General features: G+C 26.9%; 2 protein-coding genes across 2 annotated transcripts; one reads left to right on the plus strand and one right to left on the minus strand.

Moving 5' to 3' along the window:
* Positions 1 to 895: 895 nt before the first annotated feature.
* Positions 896 to 8,444, minus strand: LOC123272922. The gene is made up of 4 exons (XM_044739944.1): positions 7,805 to 8,444; positions 7,037 to 7,276; positions 6,908 to 6,964; positions 896 to 1,642 (listed from the first exon to the last, which is right to left on the minus strand). Exons 1-4 carry the CDS (start codon positions 7,901 to 7,903, stop codon positions 896 to 898), a joined length of 1,143 nt encoding a protein of 380 aa, XP_044595879.1. The 5' UTR covers positions 7,904 to 8,444.
* A 1,787-nt stretch (positions 8,445 to 10,231) lies between these two features.
* On the plus strand, positions 10,232 to 16,189 carry LOC123272923. The gene is made up of 4 exons (XM_044739945.1): positions 10,232 to 10,454; positions 11,641 to 11,777; positions 15,546 to 15,590; positions 15,848 to 16,189. Exons 1-4 carry the CDS (start codon positions 10,289 to 10,291, stop codon positions 16,187 to 16,189), a joined length of 690 nt encoding a protein of 229 aa, XP_044595880.1. The 5' UTR covers positions 10,232 to 10,288.
* Positions 16,190 to 17,924: the final 1,735 nt, after the last annotated feature.

Consider the following 17,924-nt stretch of genomic DNA (forward strand, 5'->3'; position numbering starts at 1 on the left):
ATTGGGACTCTTTTGCAATTTCAATAAAAAATGATTTTCATTTTCGAAAATGAATGTGTTATGACACCATAAAGGCCCTAAGTTTTTTACACTTTTTACTATATGCAATAGTAAGTGGACATTATATGTCATTGCTTGTTTCCCGAAGTATTCTTGATACGTTACTACGTATCTTAATAACAAAGAGTCAGCCGTGTCCAGTTCATCATGATTAATTGTATCAGATAATAAAATACGAAGAGCTTCCACCAATAGAGCTAAATGCTCTAAATATTTCTGGGGAAGAATCCCCTTTAAGCATATAAGCGAATAAAAAAGAATCCATGACCGCCATTCCGTTGCCTTCCACATTTCTCTTTCGGTTATTTTTCTTGGAGATCTCGTGATACATGTTGGGTGTTTAAAATTCAAAAGTTTAGTATTTATTGATTCCACTTGGTTCGGATTACCCACATAATAATCTTCACCGAATGAAGATAGTACAATATCAGTATGTTGTTTTACTACACCTAATAAAATAGCGTGCATATAATCAGGTGACATTCCATCCACAATGTTAAAATATTTTAAATTTATTAGTGGTGACGGCCCCCACACACCCATAACATCTTTGCCATATTTATTACCGCCAGCAAGTAGCATTTGTTCTTTAATTAATTCGTCTGTTCGTTGTCTTGGAACAATCATTGATACGGTATATTTTTGGCTATTATTGATGCGTTCCGTCCGATGTTCACAGAATGTACATCCGTAAGAACCATTGTATTGCTTCATATTTAAAATTTTACATCTTGCAACTGAGTCTACTACGGCACATATGGGAATGAACTTGCTGGTAATTGTTTGTTGTTGTAGTTTCCATTGTACACCTTTGTCCGATAATTTATTGGCTTCATCAACGAATGGTTGCAAAAAGGAGCATGTCGGGTTCTTTTTTATCAATCCATAAGCCTGTCATAATCATATGCTTAGATTGAAGTTTCGAAGAGAACTCATTGATACGAGCATATATGGGCCAGATAGAAAGCTTGCTTGATTTCGATGGTTGACAACCGTCAGTGTTAAAAGTGTATGAAAAATTATATTCATCTGAAAGAGGGTTATTTATCGTAGATAATTTCTTATAAATTTTTCCATCCCTCATATTTTGAAGATCACTATTGCTGCAATCATCTCTTTTATCTTGACGATTTTCCATTAAAAATTGTTGAACTTCTGGATCTTCCAAAATTGATTTTAGTTGTAGAGAGATATCAAATGTTAAAAAATAAGCAATATCTGACGATTTCACATTTTTGTCACAAATTTTACACTGGAATTCATCTTTGTTCAATTCTTTCTGAGCTCCAAAATAATAATTACATTCTTTGCAGTATATATGATATACAAGAATATCCTCATTTAGTTTTAATGTCTTAAATAATTTATATTTTGAAGCAGGGACCACGTCACTTTGGAATAATGTATTAATCATTGATAAAATAGCAATAATAGTCTTCCATGTAAGGGATTCTTCAGCTCCTAATGCAAGTGTCATCATTAAAGCTTCTCCCCGTGTGATTGTCGAACACTTACAAAGTTGCTTGTTGTATTCGTAATCAGTGTCTTTTTCCTTATCGGTGTCTTTTTCCTTATCATCTTGCTGTAAAACAAAATTTTAAATCAGTCCTTTCGTTTTTTTATATTTCATCCAATTATTTAAATAATGAAATAACCGAAATAATAAAATACATAAAAAGAAGCTTTACAATAAAACAACAGCATTACAATGATTGCTTACTTAGTTCTATATGGATGGTAATTACCTATACGGGTAATACAAAAAAAAAGGTTTACTAGAGCCAAGACAAAATTTATCTTTTTTATTGACTTTTTTTTTTTTTTCAGGAAATCCAACATTTTTTCTCGATTGAGGAAAATTTTTCGTCACAAGAAAATTTCGTCTTTTCCTTGAAGAACTTATTTTCTTGGTTCAAGACAACTTGGTTACTTTAAACGAACTTTCTTGCTTTAAAATTATTGAGTCTCTTGCGACAAAAAAATTTCATCTTAGCTATATAGCAAGATCACGTCAAGTGGACCCCCCATTTACCACTTGATCATAAAAATTTAATCTATATATATTTTTTATTAGTACTTATGATGGAAAATTGATCCCCCAAACGATTTTTCAAAATTTTTATTTTACAATTTTTTTTTTTTATAATGAAAATTTTAAGCACTTTTAATTAAAAAATGGATTAAAAATGAAGCGCAAGAGATAAATTTGTGAAATTTTCAGGATCTATGGTCAAATGTCTATATTTTAAGAATATATTTACGACTTCAAATTATTAATTTATTTTCGTATTGTTAATTAACTTTTAAGTTTACAAATGGAAATTTAACTGACTTCTCGGGCAGAAAATGCAGTTTTTTTTATCGGTCACATGCTTTATCCATTTAAGTTTAAAAATCTGGAAGAAAATTTCACTGCTCGCCATTAGTTTAAACAAAATTAATTTATTTATGACAGCGCGTCAGGCGCCGAGCGCTGTGGAAATGCCGCGCTGCCGAGCGTCTTGAATTACATTAACGCTTTTATCAGTGACAATTTATAATAACATTACAAAATATTATTATAAAACAAATTTTATTATTATTTATCTTATAATTTATTATAATTATTATAAATAAAATTTAATTTTTTTCAACAATGTTATAAACAATACAATCATAACATACTGAATAGAACAAACAAGCTTAAATTATTAAATAATAAATTCTGTAGTCAGTTATTTTTATTTTTTTTTTTTAAACTCTGTGAAAAATTTTCCAATGGTTTGTAATAATGGAATTGGCGAGTATTTTTAATTTAAAAAATATTTTTTATTTAAAATGTTTATTAACAGAGTTTTTTAAAAAATAAAAATAACTGATTACAGAATTTATTATTTAATAATTTGCTTGTTTGTTCTATTCAGTCTGTTATGATTGTATTGTTTATAACATTGTTAAAAAAAATTAAATTATAATAAATTATAAGATAAATAATAATAAAATTTGTTTTATAATAATATTTTGTAATGTTATTATAAATTGTCACTGATTAAAGCGTTAATGTAGTTCAAGACGCTCGGCAGCGCGGCATTTCCACAGCGCTCGGCGCCTGGCGCGCTGTCATAAATAAATTAATTTTGTTTAAACTAATGGCGGCAGTGAAATTTTCTTCCGGAATTTTAAACAAATGGATAAAGCATGTGACCGATAAAACTGCATTTTCTGCCCGAGAAGTCAGTTAAATTTTCGGTTGTTAACTTAAAAGTTAATTAACAATACAAAATAAATTAATAATTTAAAGTCGTAAATATATTCTTACAATATAGACATTTGACCATGGATCCTGAAAATTTCACAAATTTATCTTGCGCTTCATTTTTTAATCCATTTTTAATTAAAGTGCTTAAAATTTTCATTATAAAAAATTGTTAAAATCAAAATTTTGAAAAATCGTTTGGGGGATCAATTTTCCATCATAAGTACTAATAAAAATTGTATATAGATTCAATTTTTATGATCAAGTGGTAAATGGGGGGTCCCTTGACGTGATCTTGCTCATAGTTAATTTTATTTGTTTAGGATAATTTAGTGACTTTCTCTAATAATTTTTTAGCTTACTTCGAGAATTCAATTTCTTATATAATAAAAATTTTATTTTTGGTCTGATTGATTTGGGATCAGAGTTCAAGTTAAATTTTTTCTTATTCGAAAAAAATTAAATAGTAAAGTAAAAAAGAAAAACACAATGTAACGTTTAATAAGTTCAACGAATTTTATGTGATCTGCAGAAAGTAATTGTTAAATAATACAGCTAATGAAGAAGTCATGATCTTTCTTGAAGTCAAACTTGCGTCGTTGTGTCATCAAGTCGAGTCACGAGACTTCGTAATTCAAAATTAACAATTCAAAAAAAATTCCATTGTTTATCCAAAAAATTTTTGACCTTCCTTCTACAGCCCGAAAATATTCTCGAACCAAGACTATTTATCTATAGCCAAGAATTTTTTTTTCTTCTATAAGCAATGATGTCTTAACTAACATTTTATTTTTAATTTTATGCACAGCGTATTTGGATTCAAAAACGTTTGTTTAATGAAAATACACTACCAAAAAAAATTTTTCAAAAATGCTGATTAAGACGTTATTTTTTATTACCGTAAATATGTTAACACTATTTTACACAGAACGTAAAATTGTTTTTTTCAAAAATTGGTAAATATGCTTTAACTGGTGTATCTTCTTATATATTACATACTCAGAAAAAAAAAGAACTTCTTTCGAATTATTACTTTGCGAACAATTTGAAGAAAATAGAATGGTGAGATATTTACATTTATAACTGATTATATAATTGAATTCTATAATAATATTTTAAATTTTACATTCAGAATATATTTTAGAAATATATTTTTATATTTTACATTCGATGCAAAATTTTGCTGTTACAAGATGAAAACAAGAGCAATACAATACAGATACAAAGCCATTGAAGAACTAATATAAAATAAAATTTCTCTTGTAAATTTGAATTATCTATTTATTTTGGTAGTATTCAAAAATTCATTAATAACTTCGATTGATAATTTCCATACACTGGATGAAAAGCAATTTTTTCCTAAATAAAAATTAAATTCATTTGAGGCAATATGTAATGTTAAATTTTTGATAAACATAAATACATCGTATACTTTACTGAGAAAAATTTATGTGGCTTAAAAAATTTAATTGATTTAATAGATTAATTTCTTGTTACGTTTATTTCTTTACTTGATGGAAATTTTAAAAAATTCCATAAATAAAAATTTGAATAATATTTTTGTATTTTCCCATGTTAATCTATCTAATTCTTATTACAAGAAAGTATTTACGAGATTTGAAAGATCAAATAGCCTTGGGAAAATATAATAAGCTAGAGAAAGTTACGTTTTGATAAAAATTTTTTTCCCAAAGCAGTAGGAAAATATAAAAGTTTTATCTGTAAGCACCCAGAGAAAAAAAGGATAAAAATCTTAATTTTTAAACTCGATGAACTCAATAACCTTGAAATAGATTTTTCAGCTATTTGACCTAGAAAATAGCAAGATGTTTCAGGGATAGCCTGCTATTATTCGTTTTACATTTCTCTTTTTCAAGTTATTAATCAATTAATAAGTTTTGTTATCGTGAAAACATATAAAAATGGTAAAATGTCATGAGTTCTCAACTTTATTAATTTTGATTCCATATTTATAAAATTAAAATAAATAATTTATTCAATTGATCACTAAATTTGAAAAGCAGCTATTGTTGGAGGCTGCATTAAAACGTGATTATAATTTTAATATAATTTTACTATTAAAGTTTTCTGAACAGGAAAATTTTATTCCTTTATCCATTTAAATTAATTTTTTTTTTAATTCAATTTCGTTGTGATTATTTTTAACTTCCCGCTAAGAAAATCGAAGATTTTCAAAAATGGGGAAGTTATTGTTTTCACCCCGTTTTGCAAAAATCGAGTTTTCATCAAATCTCGACGTTTAAAGGTCACAGGAAGTTTCCCTGACTATCCCCGCGAGGTTGTCACAATGTCTGTATGTATGTATGTATGTATGTATGTTTAATATATATGTGCGTGTGCGTGTGTGTGTATGTAAAAGTATGTGAATCGCTTATAACTTTTAAACGACTTAACCGATCGGAGCCAACCAAACGGTGTTCTAAAGAGTTCCCTCAAACTTAGATTTCCCGAGAATTTGAACCGATTCGGACCGATAGATTTTGAGAAATTTTGAAAAATCTCAAAAAAAAATAAGAAAAAAATCATTTCTAAAAGTGGTTATTCTGGAATAACTTTTAAACGGCTCGATCGATCAACTCTAAAAACTAATCCGCCCTTAAGCTTGAAAAACCACGTCGATCACCGCAAATCCGGTCAAAATCAGTTCATTCGTTCGAGAGATAGCGTGAACGAAAGAAAACCGAAAAAAGTGTTTTTTTCACATAACTTCGACATTTCTCATCGGATCGTTTTTGATGAAATAGAATTATTTTTAGAGCTTACGAGTCAAAAGAATGTATCATAAAATTTCTGTTTTATATCGAAACAAATTCTTATATATACTTTATATATGTCGATTGAGGTGATCCGAAAAAATAAAAAAATTTTCGTTTTTCTCCAAACTGGTTCCAAAAAGTTACGTATAGTTATAAAAAAATACCTGGTTTAATTTGAGCCTTTAATATTAACAGGTAGTGTTTACCACTTCTCGATTTTTTATAAGAATAAATGGGAAAAACTTTGTTTGCATTTTCTTATTATTATAACTATTTAACGGCGGGCTATAGAGAAAATCTACAAATCAATTTTTGTATACCTTCTACAGAGATCTCGCCAAATCATAAAAATTTTAATTGTTTCAATTTTTTAAAAATTTGATTGACTGACATTTTTAAACTTATCTCCTGATTTGCCTTACTTTCGAATGTTATTTAGGGAATCGCACAAAAAAATAAGTATGTTGGTTATTACTTGACAATCAGAGACCAAAAATGTTTTAGGTTTTTAAAAGTTGTGTCGTAAAGAAAAATATCGTATATTATATCTTGAAATTCGTTATTTGTGATGATCTGTTGTATAGCAGCAAAATATTGCTTTAAATGAGAATTTTTTATATGTAGAAAGTGGTATTCATATAGAATTGCATCAGATTTGATTAGCCATATAATAATGAATTTAAATAACTAGCAACTTAAACGAAACATTGACTGCTGAATACAGTTTTAAATTATAATCATTTCTTTGTTAAAAACATTTTTGTATAAATAAACTTATAAAAATATACAAAAATGTGACCAAAACTGTTTTTATGTATTAAATGATAAAATTTACCTGATTATGCTCACTATCACAACCAATATAAAAATCATTTACTGTTGAATCTTCCGCCTACAAAAAAAAAAAAAAAAATTAGAAAATTTATTTTTGATTTTTTTTTTCAAAAAAATGTTCATAACTTACGTCAAACCATGTTTCTCGATGTTGAGATTCATCATCATAGTCTTCATAAAACCATGAATTTGGTACCGAATATGTGGGTGAGTTTTGTTGATAGGTAAGAGAAGCATTATTTTCACTCACAGTTTCTATAGACATTGAGTTGTTATCGCCGAAAATTTCCTCGCAAGCCAATTGATCATTTCCATTTGTATTATCATCAACAATATTTTGATTAGGAATTTGATTATCTTCATTTGTAACCTACAGCATAAAGCAAGCCAGAAGTATTTGGTATTATATGAAAATAAGTCAATGGAAACTGTCAACAATCGATATTTTTTTCGTTTGAGATATCGTTTTAGATATCATAAGATAAAAATAGTATTTAAAAAATGCTAAAATCCATTTGTTTAAACACATTTATAAACTAATGGATTTATATATTTTTCGAAAAGTTTTTTTTTCACAATGTGTAAACTTAAGATTTTTGATAGAGTAAACATGCAGCTAATTTTTGATAACAGAAAATACTAATGATACTGAAATCTCTACACATCTGATAATTTTTTTATTTTTTAGAGAAATAATTTACTATTAACAAAATATTAAAAGAAAAAAATACATTCATTGTTTTATTACATTTCTAAATGTTAAATTATTTTGAAAACTTTCTTCATACCTATTAAAATTAAATTTTACTTTATTTTTTATGATAAATCCCAACAATTGTCAAATTTTAGTTTATTTCTGTATTATTTAAATATTGTTATAAAATATATTTTAACTTACAGTACATCGGTATTGTTTTAATTTTCTATAAAAAGTGGATCGAGGTATAATGCCATTACTCTCCGGAGTTAAATGTAATTTATATCGACCTCGCTTCATATTTAATTGTAACTTTGCTATCACTTGAGATTTAACTATAATAAAAATACTGTAGAATTCACAATAGATCAATCTTCATCAAAAACAATAATCGAAAAGTAATTTAGCTCAATTGAAATTATTCATTTATCTTGAGATTAAATTTGTCGACAGTGTATCTTCATTCCAATAAATAGACACTGAACATAACTTTTGTCTGATTAAATAATATTACAGTGAGAGTTAAGTGTTATTATAGCTACGCATTTAAATACACCACAAATTTTCAGTCCTTTTACTGGCGGCTATTATTTACTATTTATTATAGATGAATTAACTGAATATCACTTATAATATATATTTCACTAATGACATTTTTATTTTGCTGTTTGAAGTAAATAATTGAATAATATTAACGATAAGTTTCACTTTATCACGAGAAACGCAGTTTATATTTTTTATTACGCTGAACAGACGTGTGTTTATAAACAATAGAGTGATAGAAATGTTTGTAAGTTTGTATAGGTAGTCCATGGAGACTACACATCATACAGATCGCGCGATTTTTTTACCCCCTCTATAGCGCCGAGCGCACCTAGCACTCATGTAAATGACGCTAAAGAGGGGGTAAAAAAAACGCGCGATCTGGCCACATGGAATTTCCGTGTTCGACATTATATTCTATACACCTTGCTTGTTGCTTCGCTTCTACAATGACAAGGTCAAATCATATCTTTATAAGTAAATCTATATACTAAATATACACATTCAAGTGCTGAATATAAATTTAAATTTTGTAGACATCTTATAACTATAAAAATGCAGATTGTACGAAGCACATGAGCATTGGGATAATTTTTTTTTTTTAATAAAAATTTTTTTTTTTTTAAATATTTATCTGAATAATTGCTGCAGTATAACTTTATTAATCAATTTATGGAAGATGTCGATAAAATAAAAAAATAATTTTAAATAATAAATAAAAATATAAAATATACTTTCAATCTATAATTCATGATGTTGCGATATTTATTTTAAAAATTTTTTCTTATAAATTTAAAGAAGATATAACAAACTCGTAAGCGAACAATTGTTATAAAAATTTTTTTTCGTGAGCCACATAGATTTTTTAATATAATTTTAAATGCAAAGTATTCTTTCCATTGAACAATTTAAGATTCGTAATTTTAGAAACATTTTTTTTTTTTTTTAAATTGGAAAATTTATAACTTCATGCAACCAATAAAAAGAAATTGATCTTTTTTTTTAATATAAAATTCGGAATTGTTGTTTCATCTCTCTCTCTCTCTCTCTCTCTCTCTCTCTCTCTCTCTCTCTCTCTCTCTCTCTCTCTCTCTCTCTCTCTCTCTCTCTCTCTCTCTACGGCAGTGCACATCGAGGAAAGACATTATATTAAGCATACATGGAGACTATACATGACACTGTATTAAAAGATCGTTTCATGCCTTTGTAAAGTGCTTCTTCTTTGTTATGATATTACGATAACTTGTGTCACACTACACGTGCGGCCAACGAAGGAGGGATCGTGTTGTCTTGATCAACTATGTATATTTCACGAGTACACTAACACATATACATGCGTGCACATATACTTTCATAGAGACCGGAGAAGAGACACATTCACTTGCATTCACTTGTTTATTCTTAGTCCACTCGGCGTGGAAAAAAAAAAGGGGTTTATTGGCAACTTTTCGACAAAATGGTCCGATTTTGAATTTTTTTTTTTTTAAATACTCAGAAAAATATTCTGATCATTTGTGTGTATGTGGGAAGTGTTGCTTTTTTTTTTGTTTAAAAAATAGCGTTTTAGCGTTGAGCTTCAAATTAAAATATCTCGGAAACTACGCAAAAGTAGTCGAGACATATTGCGTATGAAATTTAGAGAATTGAATAAGGCATAAAATGAGCCAAACCGGATGTCTCTACGACCAATAGTTTACGAGATATTAATTTTTCAATGAAGAAAAGCGCGGTTCCGCTCGAGCGCTTATAAACAAATAGCTGTAACTCCGAAAGAAATCAATCGATATACTTTTTTGTTTTTTTAAATTAAAGCTTTTACTGACTTTTATAAGTCAGAATATTTTTCTGAGTATTTTAAAAAAAAAAATTAAAAATCGGACCATTTTGTCGAAAAGTTGCCAACAAACCCCTTTTTTTTTCCACGCCGACTGGACTATCTCTATACCGCCGAGCGCGCCTACCACTCACGTAAATGAAGCTAAAGAGGGGGTAAAAAAATCACGCGGGCCACACTGATTTGACGGTTAAACTTCGATAGTGGTATACAGTGAAACACTTGTCTTACCGGTATAGTGCAGTGTTAGTTATTGACTAAAGTGTTTTTGTTTAATCTAATAAAACTTAATTATTTATTTATTTATAATGGAATACGCTTTGGTAAAAATCCCTCATGAAAATGATAAAAAAGTGGTCGTTGAAACTTGTCACATAAAAAACTTTAGTACCTTCAATGTTTTGACTCAAAATCAAGTGTATCGTTACGATGACGGTGTGAAGAAATTTAAATGCATAATATTACATCAATCAGGTAAGCCACAAATATAATATAATTTTGCCCAGTTAATGCATTCCGCAATAACATTTTTTGTGTTTTGTTTGAATTTCAATAATAAAATATTTAATTATGTTAATTAAGTAAACACTATAAGTTGACAATTCTAATCGTATTTAGAACATATAAGTAGATAAATATTCCCTGAATAAAAAAAAATATTCAGACAAAGGAAAAAATATTGAGAAGTATTGGATTGACTAGAAAACCAATACTTTTCAATACTTTTTTCTTTGTCTCAATACTTTTTTTTAATCAGGGTTGAAAAAAGAATCAAATAATAATAAATATCTATTTAGTCACAGTTTATTAAAATATTTTCTCGCATAAGTTTCTTTAAATTAAAAACCCTGAATAAAAAAAAGTATTGAGACAAAGGAAAAAATATTGAAAAGTATTGGATTGACTAGAAAACCAATACTTTTCAATACTTTTTTCTTTGTCTCAATACTTTTTTTTAATCAGGGAATATACTATGAATATTATGATTTAAATGTGTGAAAAAGAAACTGACAAAATATTTATATAAAACAAAAATAATAAAAAAAAATTATTATTAAATTATAAATACATTTAAAAACGAGTTGAAGTGTTTAATGGTTTTTAGAAAGAATAAATTGTATTTCTATAGCTTGCTTCTTTTCTGTTTACGCTTATAGTTTATAAATTAAAAATGAATATTTTATTAGTATATATATTCTTTATAGAAAATTATGAAAATAATAAACTTTATTTGTGGTTCGTGTTTTTATGAAAAAAAAGTTTTTTCGATGAGTATTGCCCATACATAGATGTGTTTATAATTTTTTTTTTCTTAAGATTTGATTTTTGTAAATTTTAACAAATTTTTAGTTTGATTTAATATTTTATTACACTTTACTTGAGTATAGTTTATAATCAGTTTATTGCTAAATTACGCAATCCGATATTAATTAAAAAATTATTTCACTTAATACATTCAATTGTTCAATGTGTTTTAAAATGTTATTTTTATAAATGTATAACGCTTCACGTTATATTATGAATTTAAATAAAGTTTAATCATTCGAAATGAACAAAATTTAAATATTTTTTCAATAAAAACAAGAATTAAATAAGAAATAAATCAGTTCGAAGGATCTATCAAACAATTATTTATATATTATTATGTGATGAATTTCAGATTCACGGGACTATTTGTTGAAACCAAAATTTCGTATACGAGAGCCTGTTATAACAAATCCGTCATCTTTAGAGTCATCGTCAGATAATGAGAAAGAAGCAGAATCGGGAGTCACCAACGCCAAAGAAGCTAGAAAAGTATTTATTTAATTTGTATATGTTTAAAAAACATTATATCCCTAGGAAAAAATGTTTTTATCAAATTTTATAAAATTAATAATCTTATGCACTTTCATACAGTTTTATATAAATCTATAAAATTTTAAAAACATGCATAAAATTTTATAGAGATATTTTCAATATAAACTTTTAATTATACAAATCTATAAATTTTAAATTTCGATAGATTAATAACATAAATCAGTTATCCCGTGGGCAATGAGAAAAACAATCGATTTCGTTTGAATACAAATTATTTTTTAAGTAATCGTCCAGCCAACTATTTATTGCTGTCGTTATTGCTTAACTTCGATGATTAAATCCCATCCATAATATACTATCGTTTGCTTTACTGTTCATATGAAATGTGTGTTGTAACAGGGTAAAAATACCCTGAATCGATAAGGCATTGGCCATCGATGATTTTCCGACGCAGCACTGGCGCGTCTCGGTCTCCAGGTCCTAAGTAGTGAGTAAGAGGGGAAATAGTTAGGAAAATTATCATTATCATTACTGAACGTGTCGGATACCCGGAGTAATATCAAACAACGTGAGTTCGAGGAATACACCTGGAATGGAGACCTAGGAAACGACGTGTTCCACAGGCAGCTTTCCACAGGTACCGAACTTACTCCACGGTTTGGACTCGGTTCACTTCTCCTCTTTTTCATCATATTATTCAATTGTTTAATTTATTAATCGACAACCAAAATTTAATCCTTAATTAATATTCGCTAGTTTACGCTGGGTGATTTTCATGGGGATTTATACCCAAAAATCATTCAGTTAACCTTGAGGTCTAAATCCGTTTTTACATTATTAGTGAGAATTTTCTAGTAACTAAAATTAATCTTTTAACTTAATTAATATCTGGAATTTGTTTTATTGATGGTATCAAATTTCATAATCAATCACGTGCTACAAAACAATTGATTAATTTTCACACTTGGAAAATTTGTCAAGTGTCTTCTCACTAAAAATTTAGTCAACGTGGTCGAATATTTGACAACGTAGATATTCCGAACACCCAAGGTCGAAGCAAATGAACTAACGAATGTTTGGCGTTGTTTTGTCAGTTACTTTTACATGAAACGGTTAAATTTATTTATTCCAAATAATTATAATTGTCGATTTTTATATTGAATAATTTTACAACTAAGTTACTGATTAATTTTCGTTATGAGTTGTCGTATTGCGAATTATGTTGAAACGTCTTACAACTTAAGTTATCATTTTTATTCAACGAAAATTATTGATCATAATTAATTTAATGACTCAGGAATTTATTCAGAAAATTTTGGATTGTTAAAATTTAATACCCTTGGTCTTACCAAGCGGTTTTTCCAAGCGGTCTTACCAAGCGGTCTAGTAAATTTTAAGATCAAATAATTAAGTAAAGTTCAAATTAATTAATAAAGTCATTGCCATAATCAATTGAAAATTAAGTAAATGATTAAAGAAAAGAAATTCTAAAGTAAAATCAGTGTGTAGTATGTGTGTGAAAATTGTGTGGGTTATGGGTGTGTTCGAATAAGTCGCGTGACATGAAATTTGAATCAAGTTGTTTTAATTCATTCTGGTTAGCCGCAAGTTAGGCTAGACGAACCCATTCACATCGGCTGTACGAGTGCAGGGTGAACTTATAGTCCTGGTTAGCCGAAGTTAGGCTAGACGAGCTCAGTCACATCGGCTGTACGAGTGCAGAGCGATTTTAAGAGTTCTGGTCAGCCGCAAGTAGGCTGTAGTTTTAAGTTCATATTTTGTGTGAGCGAGTGTCATTATTTTGTTAAATTTGTTAATTTTTTTAAAGTAAATTCGCTAATTAATTTTGTTAAATAAATTTAGATTCATTGTTAAATAATTATTCATTTATTTTCAACAGCAACCTTCCTCCACTCTCTCTAACCCTCAGATAAGACCTGCTCTGGCACCGGTTCCAGGATCGTTGAAAAAACCTGGTGGCGCCCTTAATAATATTAGAATTTGTTGCATTTTATTTTTTGTTAGATTATTAGTTTATTAGATTTAAGGGGCTACTGAATAGGACTTAAAAATCCTGTTTCAGTGTTATATGGTGTATATAAATTTAACAAGTGATTGGATTATTTGAAATATTTCTATTCTTTTCAAAAATGATTTGAAAGACGTAAAATAAGAATACTACTTAATGTGGAGAAGTTTTTATCAAGTAACTTATGATAAGATAACTGAATAATTACAACAATATAAATCATAATAACAAAATTTCAAGGGTCCATTACATTCAGCATGCACAATAAAAAAAAAAAAAAAAAACTTAAAAAAATTGTATAAAATTGATGTTCCACACTTTAATAAAATTTTAGCAAACAGAAGAAAATAATATAAAATTTCATAAAAACATGTTGTGGATCGATAAAATTTTACAAATTATTATAAAGTTATATAAAACTTTAAAAATTAATATAAAATGATAAAAAATTTTACACAATATACCGAATATTAAAAAATTTTTACATAAGTTCGTTAAAATAATTTTTATTTTTAATTTATTTCAATAGTAGATCGTTGAGTAAAAATATTAAAATTTTTAAAAATCTTTGTTTACAAAACAATAATAGAAACATTAATAACGAAAAATGTTTTGATAGTTTTGCTGTTTGGTTATTTTTACATTATGTTCTAAATACCAGTCTGATAAAAAATTTATAATCAAAATTGTTTATGACCAAACATTAAAAAATTAAGACGTTTAACTAATAAGTTATATAAGGTAAAAGCCCCAATACCGGACCATGTACCAGTACCGGAACACTCCACGTATTTGTATATATATATATATATATATATATATATATATATATATGCCATATATATATATATATATATATATATATATATATATATATATATATAATAAAACGAAAAAATTAAATGAACATCGAATTTTAATATTTTTTATACAGTAATTCAATTTGAAAAAGTTAAGAAAAAATCTTACATATTTCTGAAAAGTGTCTTAACATGTGTGTTATCACCGACAGCATCTCCATATAATCATTTTTTGTTTTGAAAATTTAAGACCATTCTGATAAATACTTAAATATTTTATTTTCATTAATATTTGTACGTTTAAGAATCGTTTGCTCCAGCGTTTATGTAGCTACATAAATAAAATGTAATTTCAATGCTTACATAGATTTTAGTTTAGTAAACATAAATTTCAGTTCTGACATAAATAAATGTATGAGCCATAATCTTTATGTATTTACACTTAAATTTATGTTTTTACCTAAATTTTCATTTGTTCATTTTTAATAATAGTACTGATATTTTTATTTTAAGTTCTTTTTAATTACGAATATGAAAATATACTATCTAATATATCTATTATTGTTTATTTCATTGCAAATGATTAATTTTTAATTATATTTAATATATATTTATTATTATAAAGTATGTCTCATTTCTTATGTTATTTATTTTATAATTAATTAACGATTATAAAAAAATCAGTCGATGAAAAAAATAATTAATCAAAAATAAAAGAGTTAGTAGCATTATTAAAAATAAAAAAATTAAAATTGAGGTAAAAACATAAACTGAATTAAATTAATGTGTCCAAATAAACGTTGGCGCAACCGGCCCTTAGTGTATTAAATTAAAAATTATTCTAAAGCTATTTAGCTGTTATGTTATTTCAATCACATCAATTACAATAGAGAACTTAGAGAAAAAGAGACGTTCACATTTTAATTTTTCTTTCAGCCAACATTATCAAACCACATACGTCCTAAATTAAAAGATACGAAGGTAAGCTAGATATATATGAATATTATTCTTTGTTTATATTCCCTGATTAAAAAAACGGATTAAAAAGTAATGAAAATAACAACACTTGAATTTTTTTCAATACTTCTGAATATTTTTAATTTTTTTGAATTCGTTGTCTTAAGGAGAATTAACGTTCTCAGTCATTTTCAATACTTTTTTCTAACCAGGGATTTAATACTTTTGATCATTCAGCTGAAAATTTTGCAATTAACTTAATTAATGTACTTTGTATACAGATTTTAGAGCAAAATCCGTTGATGGAGCGACTGATGAAAGATAACCGCAAAAAGGATGAAGAAAATATAAAATTGAAACGTCAGCTTCAACAATATAGACTAATAACATCTTCAAATCAATTACAAAAGCAACAAGAGCAACAACAAAAACTAGAACAACCACAAAAGCAACGTTATGATCCTTATTACTATATAGATCATGATACGTTTCACGTTGGTGATGATATATACATACCAAGTAGTACATCTCGTGAAGCGTTCGATGCCCCCAACCCATCTAAATTTATTAAAACTATGTCTTTTTTGCTATTTGGGGCAATCAAACACTTTCTCAACGTGTAGTTCGTGAACAAAAGAACACAAATGGTCGGACACAATTAACTCCAAGAAAGAAAGAATTGCTTAAAATTCATTATAGACAATATTTGGAAAGCCGAAAATATTCTGATGAAAAATTCAATAACGAAAATTCAAATACACAAATTAATACTTATTTAGATAGAGCTATTCAGGAGGCTAAAAGACAAACTAAAAAACAAAATTAATTTTATCTTACCAATTCTTTTTTTGATTGTTACATTGTACTTAGAGTGCAATTTCAGTGCAAAGTTTTTTATCTTAATTGCAACATAAATTTTTAAAACGCCATCTCAGTTAACAGTAAATAGTAAAAAAATTTCAGGCCACTTTTTTTTCTGCCTTGAGAATACTTCTGAAACTAAAAGATCTGCAACAAAATTGAATTTTTTCCGACATTTTATTGTACTTATTGCATTTTTTTTTACATAATTTAATTTTATTGAATACATAAATATATAATTTTAATAAAATCAGTACAGTTTTTAATGTAGATATTTAAGACAAAAATGCAAAAAAACCAAATGCATTATATTTATATTGTACTAAGTTAAATTTTTAACATTGTTTCTTATAATTTTGTCACAGTAAAAAACTAAATAATTAATTAATTAATTAATCATTGTCTCTTAAAATTTTGTCACAGTAAAAAACTAAATAATTTATTAATTAATGTAACCCCAAAAAAACTACCATAAAAACTTTTTCATTTAAAATCGATTAAAGTTTTCATTTTGTTTTTTTTTCACCAACAAAATTGTCATTACTTAATAAGTCTTCTCAATTCTTAAAAACTCTTATAAACTCTTTTTTCTCGCTGGTATTTTTTTTTAAAGAAAACTCTGATTAAGTCTTATTAACTCTGAAAAACTCTTTTTAAAAAGTCCCATTTTCGTGAGAATGTAAGACTTATTAAGATTTTTGAAGAGTTATTAACACTTTTCAACACTTATTTTTACTTACTGAGAAAAAATAAGACTTTTCAAAAGTCTTATTAAGAGTTTTTGAGACTTTTTAAGAGTTATTTTTGAAAAATATTTCCATAAGGGGGTATGCATAATTGGTAAAACAATAGTTTAAAAAACTAAAAACACGCTTTTTATAGAAAACCAAATCCAAAAATAGAAAATAAATTTAAATTAAGATTAGTGTTAAAAATTTCAATAAATATAAATTATCAATAGTGTAAATAAAAAATGTATTTTATTTTAAAAAGCGTGAGGTGCATGGATGTCAATAGTTATAAATATTTTATTGACAGATATGAGTAGAGTGATTATCATTTTGATAATATCTTAAAAGCACCCACGCTTTTTAAAATAAAATACATTTTTTTATTTACACTATTATTAATTTATATTTATTGAAATTTTTAACACTATTCTTAATTTAAATTTATTTTCTATTTTTTAGTTTGGTTTTCTATAAAAGCGTGTTTTAGTTTTTAAACTATTATTTATTTTTACTTTTAGTTTGGTTTATTTATAAAAGCGTGATTTTTAGTTTTTTAAACTATTATTATTTGTTGATTATCAAAAATATTCAGGCGCGCAAATTACCCACGGAGAGTTACATACTGACATACTGACATACTGACATACCAAGTGGAGCTAATAAAAATAATTATTTATAAATATTATAAATACGGGGAATCAGAGTTCGATTTCGGAGAGCGAGCCTGAGAAACGGCTACCAGAACCAAGGAAGGCCGCAGGCGCGC

Source organism: Cotesia glomerata, linkage group LG10 (genome assembly GCF_020080835.1).
Source record: "Cotesia glomerata isolate CgM1 linkage group LG10, MPM_Cglom_v2.3, whole genome shotgun sequence".
In the NCBI taxonomy this organism is placed as follows: Eukaryota; Metazoa; Arthropoda; class Insecta; order Hymenoptera; family Braconidae; genus Cotesia; species Cotesia glomerata.

Bases quoted from the DNA above. Each gene is read 5' to 3' on its own strand.
- LOC123272922 (XM_044739944.1), bottom strand. From the start codon at position 7,903: ATGAAGCGAGGTCGATATAAATTACATTTAACTCCGGAGAGTAATGGC. The intron at 7,277-7,804 runs GTAAGTTAAAAT...TTTATGCTGTAG, and splicing joins TAAAACAATACCGATGTACT to GTTACAAATGAAGATAATCA. The intron at 6,965-7,036 runs GTAAGTTATGAA...TTTTTTTTGTAG, and splicing joins ATCGAGAAACATGGTTTGAC to GCGGAAGATTCAACAGTAAA.
- LOC123272923 (XM_044739945.1), top strand. From the start codon at position 10,289: ATGGAATACGCTTTGGTAAAAATCCCTCATGAAAATGATAAAAAAGTG. The intron at 10,455-11,640 runs GTAAGCCACAAA...GATGAATTTCAG, and splicing joins CATAATATTACATCAATCAG to ATTCACGGGACTATTTGTTG. The intron at 11,778-15,545 runs GTATTTATTTAA...TTTTTCTTTCAG, and splicing joins ACGCCAAAGAAGCTAGAAAA to CCAACATTATCAAACCACAT.